The sequence below is a fragment of the Furipterus horrens genome, unplaced genomic scaffold (assembly GCF_987537825.1).
Source record: "Furipterus horrens unplaced genomic scaffold, mFurHor1.1.pri manual_scaffold_3, whole genome shotgun sequence".
In the NCBI taxonomy this organism is placed as follows: domain Eukaryota; kingdom Metazoa; phylum Chordata; class Mammalia; order Chiroptera; family Furipteridae; genus Furipterus; species Furipterus horrens.
The window spans coordinates 114,898,979-114,905,218 of record NW_028327173.1 but is presented as its reverse complement, the minus strand read 5'-3'; the positions used below and the strand labels follow the sequence as shown (position 1 = coordinate 114,905,218).

Here is a 6,240-nt window from a genome sequence, read left to right as displayed (position 1 = left end):
AACAAGGTAAAGCTAAAAGAGTTCTTCATCACCAAGCCATTATTATATGAAATGTCAGAGGGACTTACTTAAGAAAAAGAAGATCAAAACTATGAACACTAAAATGACAACAAACTCACAATTATCAACATCTGAATCTAAAAAATAAAAACAAAATCCAACTAAGCAAACCAGAATAGGAACAGAATCATAGGTATAGGGATCATTTGGAGGGTTACCAGCTGAGAGTAGGAAGGGGGAGAAATGGGGATATGGTGCAGGGACTGAGAAGCATAATCGGTTGGTACAAAATAGACAGGGGAAAGTTAAGAATAATATAGGAAAGGGTGAAGCCAAAGAACTTATAAGCCTGACCCATGTACATGAACTAAGGTGGGTGGGATTGCTGAAGGGAAGCAGGGTACAGGGCAGAGGGGAGCAAAGGGGAAAAAATTGGGGATTACTGTAACAACATAATAAAATATACTTTAAAAAAACAACAAAAATACTTTTAAATTTAGATTGGTCTATATTATTTTAGGCTGTAAGTCTAAGAAAAAGCCTTTCTTCAAACTTTTATTTTTGCAATTACTTTTTCCTAACATCATTTTCCCCCAGTTTAAAAAGAAAATTAACAGAGGAGTTAAAATTGTCCTATGATGAAAAAAAAAAAAAATCAAACCTTTGCTTCCTCTGAAAAGAAAAATACCGCTATAGATGCAGCTGCAGTGTTTGTCTGACACTGACATTCAGCTATGTTTAAGACATTGCTGTATTATGTAAAATTATATTAAAAATAAAAATTTGACTTGAAATGTGTGTTTATTTAGCAATCATAACACAGTTACTCCTAACTTCTCACTAAATCATTACAATGGAATAGAAAAGCAAGACAACTGAACCATATTAAAAATTTATGAAGTTCAAAAATATCCTGTGTAAGTGAGCACTTAGAATAATGCTTTGCATTGACAGGGCCTTTACACATTCAGTTCCCTCTGTATTTATCTTCTGTACTATTCACCTAATTAATCTTTCCCTTTAAATTTTAGATAGAAAGGAAACTTCTTTAGAAATATAATTTCTGACCCTCCCCCACTTGCCACTACATCCTCTGTTGGTGCTTAATGAAATATTCACTCAAAGTACTTATTTTACTGCCTAACTTAATATTCATTGGTGTGATTACTTAATGACCGTACTATAACCTCAATGAAGTAAGGCATTGTATTTTTTATCACTATTATATTCCTAGTACAAAAAGTGGTGCCTTGCATAAAACAGTTCTCAATAAACTTGATAAATGACTGAGTGAATTGTCACATAGTAAGAACTCAATAAACTCATAGCAAGAACTATAGGTAACATAGTACTTTTGACTTCTGCATTCCCGCTTTCCAGCCCAGCCAGTGCCTGTGGTGACTGTCACTCTCTGCCCCCACCTGAGTGCCATATGGGTCACAGAGCAGGCTGCCCTCTGCTTGGAGAATTTTCCCTCCCAGGTTGTGGAATGATGCAAGCCAGAGATGGAAGTCGGTCTTTGCCGGTGAAATAGGGGTAAGTCATTTTACAAATGAGAAAATAGAGATTCCAATAAGGTAACTTTCCTAAGAAAAATAACAGAGGAGGCTGGATTCCAAAGGCCTTTCATCCTGACTCCAGAGCATGTGCTGTTTCCATTGGAGAATACGCTCGCTGGCCCCCATCTTGGAGCACCACTGCTTGAGCAGTGAGGAGCTCCTGTTACAACCTGAGGCCATTAGCAGGAATGAGATGGAAGAGGTTCTGTCAGGGGTCAGCATTGCTGTAAAACTGGCTGATGAGACTGAGAAGATTTTATGCCACAAGTTCATGTGCTTCATGGTGATACGAGCAAAGAATTTCTTCAGCCTTCAAAGACAACCAGTGAAGGAGTATGATATCAGTTTTCTGATCACCAAGTTCCACGGAGAGCAGATGTATAAACACAAGTTGGTGGACTTTGTGATTCACCTCATAGAGGAGATCGACAAAGAGATCAGTGAGATGAACCTGTTGGTTGATGCTTGTGCCCGCATCGTGGCTGAAGAATTATTCAAGATCTTTTAAACATCTGACTGGATCTCAGGGCCTCCCCATCACAATCCTGTGTCTCTGCAAAGGCATCCTGGAGTTACTTCTGGGAGTGGCAGTAGAAGCAGAGGAGGGGAACTGGGTTGGAGGGAGCTCCTTAGACATGGGAGAGGGGGTGATGTGCTTACCAGCTGGCACCAAAACAGCAGGAGACCTGCCCCAAGGCCACATGTGCCTGGTCAGGCTGGCTTCTAACGTTCAGTCCCGTAGACTGGGACAGATTTTTTTTTTAAATGTTTTAAAGCTTAAATTCTGTGCTTGTAGGAGACTGAAATCTTTTTGTCTTACTTTTTCTTGTTTAAGACAAATAATCTCCACTTCCAGTGGCTGTGATTGTACCTTATTTGTCGTTGTGGCTCTGGGTAGACCTGTAGCCTGAAGGCCACTACTGTTCCTCCCCCAAGCCACCCCATGTGGGCAGGGAGGGAGGTTTCAGACTCTAGTTCCTCTCCCCTGCTCTCTTATTCTCAAGCCTCCTTGGGCCTAGTAGAAGCAGTGGTCAGATTCCTGAACCTGCCTGAAGATGGCCACCTAGCACTGGTTGGGGACAAGGGCTGAATCAGTGGCCACCAGCCATGCCTAGGAGGGAGTAAGAAATCCAGGCAACCTGTGGCTGCAGGGGCAGCTTCAAGTCCTCCCAGCTGAGAGGGGCCACTGTTTTGCCTTGTCTGTCTGTGCAGTGCCTGTGCTAGAGGTGGAGAGGTGAGTTCTATCATATTTCTTGTTCATGCCCTCCCATCTGCTCTGATTCATCTGCTCCCATGTTTGCTGTACCTTTTCTTATTCTGGTGCATCCTCCCTCCCCCAATTAAAGTATCTTCTTGCCCCTTTGGGGATGAAAAAAAATAGTACTTCTCTGTTTTAATATGATGCTAAGTTATGGTTTCTGAAACTTCAGTTTGGTTTGGTTTTTTGTGTGATCCCTACATTTTATGCATTAACCATATAAAAACTACCCTATAATGGATCTGGTAGAGACAGTGAAAGCTATGTCTAGCTGAACCTGGATTTATTCCATAAATCCAGTTAAGACCCACGGGAATGATTAGAGAAAACTACAAAACAACAAATAATCAAATAAAGAAAATGTGTAGAAGTACCCAGGCTTAATTTTTTAAATGAGTCCATTTTATTGAAGACACTTAAGGTTACTGTTTCTTAAGCTATTCCAAATAAAAAATCTGGACTGCCATACTTTACTATTTATGCATTTTATTGGGCATAATTATTGTTTCTTTTACCTCAAATTATCCTTCTAATGCCTGTTTTTTTTATAGCCTGTCAGATTCTGTAATATTCAAAATATAGCAGAACGTTAAGTAGGAAAGGGCTGACAGTATCGGGCTTTTTTATGAGTGGTTGAATTATAAGCAAGCTACTGTAGTAGAATACATAGAGCCCTATGAGCAAAGCATTCTGGGCATTGTATGTTTCATGTACTCAGTGCAAATATCAGAGAACTAGGCATGTTACTTATAAGTTCAGTAGAATAAACCAAATGAATACCAAAAAGCAAGTATTGGATCAAAAGTTGGTCAGCATCAAAATGAACAACTTAATAGGATGAAGACTAATGATACCCTCTGCTAATTGTTAAACATGGAATAAAAATAGGTCTAACTCTCTTGAGAATGAATTAAGAGGAGAAGAGGACCAAAAACAAGAGGGAAAGGAGGGTATGTGTGTGGCGTTGGGGATGTACACATACAACTTATAGCTAGTGTTTATGAATAAAAAATATGTGGTTTTAAAATGTTTTTAATGAAGAAACTTGAAGGAAATTTCAGAGACTACATTGTTATTATCCACTGTATACAACAAGGCATTCCATAAATGAAATAGGAGGCAAAAGTCATGAGGAGAGAAAATACAGAAATAAAAAATACCATGAGATTAAATTGAGAAGTGGATGACCCAAGGAATAATAAAAAACAACAACAACTAAAAATGTAGCAGCAAAGTGAAAATGCACAATGATGACCCCCAAGGAGAGAATTTTCACTCTGAAACAGCAGAGTTGCTGAGATCAAACTTGATAGACACTCATACAGTGGAAAAGGTCAAAGAGAAGAAAGAATGACAAAAAATGATTAATATAGAGGCAAAAGTTTCTTGATCTTCTTTAATAAAAGAACCGTTTACTTGAGAGGAATAATAAAACTGAACAGAGGAGAAATAATGCCCAATATTGGAGAAAATAGTCATAAACTGAAAAAGATCTGACCATCCAGATTGAAAAGTTTGCCTTGCTCTAGGCAAAGATCAATAAAAAGAGAGCTGCAGATTAGGTATGTCTGACACTTATTTGGTTTACAGGGGTAGAGAATAACATCTATTGGGTTCAGAGTGAAAAAACATCACTGAGCAAAAAAAGATTTGTGTCTGACGTCTCTTTTTAAAGGTAACTACCAGAATATAATGGAACATTTGTATAATTTTGACCTAATTATTTTACCCACCTAATTTGTCTTTCATGTCAATGCAACAGACATTTTCAGACATGCAAGAACACATAAAATATGCTAGCTCTAAAAAATTACCTGACAATGTGCTGAAACTGACTGAGAGCTAAATTTAATTTAAAGTGAGAGAATAGGAGCTTTGGTGTTTGAGTTGCTTCTAGTTTCTTGCCACATGAAGGAAACTCAAAAGAGTAAGTTTTTAATTTTGAATATGTCATTTTGAAAAAAATAGTAAAACATTATTTTGATTAAATGAAACTCCTTTACTATTGAAAAAAGGGACTATTGTATCATTACAATTAACTACCTTTATGGACCCTTCATTATTAAATTATATCAGCAGTTGTGGTTTTAGTTCTGGAAGTCAAATTTGAACAGGAATCTTAATGAAAGAGAAAGCTTCAATGGTAAGGTAACCAAGATGGTGATTATAGTTCATTGGAGGAATGGTGGAGGGAAACCATCCTATGAAGACATGAATTTAATTGTAAAATTCATGGGGAAAGAGCATAGACCATGTGTCTGTTTCCTCCAAATGCAACCGTGAGAAAGGCTCACCTCAAACTTCCTTTTAATATTAATGCAAAATATTTGAACTATTTCCTTTCTCTTATCCATAACCTTTACAATGTGACTTTCCAAGTCCTTTCAGGAAGAGGTGCAGTCTTTTTATTCATCCCTTGAATCTGAACTGGCCTGAATAACTTCCTTTGACTACTAGAATATGGCAGAAGTGACAAAGTGTCAGTTACCAGTTTAGTCCTCAAGGGCCTTCAATATTTTATCTTTCTCTCAGCCCCTGATACCGCCAGATGACAAGCCCAAGATAGCCTGCTGCAAGATGAGAGACTACATGGAACAGAATTGAGATAACTAATTCATCCTACCAGAGGCCCAGGAGAACGGAAAGTGTTCATCCCAAATCAGCTGAGTGATGCACACACGCGGCAGTTGTTGAAAGATGCATGAGCAAGGCCTTCTAGTCCTCAGGTGCCCCTGAAGACTTTTGTGCTAATTAAATGCTTGCTGTTATTTTACCTCTAAGTTTTGGGATAGTGTGTTATTCAACAATAACTGATAAATCTCCTCAATCATGAAATGATCTACTGCTTAGGATAGTAACAGTCTATTTGTATAGCACTTATGGAAGTCAATAAATGTTGTTGGAAGAAAAATTATATTAGGTGGACCAGATGGAAGAGGATGTTAATTTTTCCTATGTTGTGATTCCTTAAATCCTTACCAACTAGTGGTATTGTTTGCCTAAGACAATATAGAAGCAACTTCGTCATATTATGCTAATCTTTAAAAAGTAAAGCATAAAAGTACAGTGATGGAATATTATAGCAAAGGATTTATATTTACTGTTTATTAAAATAAAAACTTCAAAAACATTTCAGATAAAAGTAAACCCTAAATTAGCATCAATAAATTCTAACAAGTTATCCAATAAAGTTTGAGAAAATAAAATTATAAAATACGTTATGATAAACTACTACACAATAGTATAGGAATGATAATTATAGTAAACCCTGGCTGGTTTAGCTCAGTGGATTGAGCGTCGGCCTGCGAGCTAAGTGTCGCTGGTTCGATCTTCCAGTCAGGGCACATCAGAGAAGGAAAACTCCGACTCCAAAAAACCTCCGCTGCCTTGCGGCATACCTCTTCAGGGGAAAGGCTAAGGGAG

General features: G+C 37.9%; 1 protein-coding gene across 2 annotated transcripts; it reads left to right on the top strand.

Annotated features, from left to right (window-relative positions):
• The first annotated feature begins 1,376 nt into the window (after positions 1–1,376).
• LOC150015780 (actin-related protein 2/3 complex subunit 4-like) lies at positions 1,377–2,067 on the top strand. Of its 2 annotated transcripts, XM_090271829.1 has the most exons (3): positions 1,377–1,515; positions 1,567–1,577; positions 1,714–2,067. In XM_090271829.1, exons 1-3 carry the CDS (start codon positions 1,506–1,508, stop codon positions 2,065–2,067), a joined length of 375 nt encoding a protein of 124 aa, XP_090127955.1. In that variant the 5' UTR covers positions 1,377–1,505. The 2 variants fall into 2 exon arrangements, with proteins under 2 accessions (XP_090127955.1, XP_090127954.1); XM_090271828.1 differs by lacking the exons at positions 1,377–1,515; positions 1,567–1,577 and having other exon boundaries at positions 1,831–2,067.
• Positions 2,068–6,240: the final 4,173 nt, after the last annotated feature.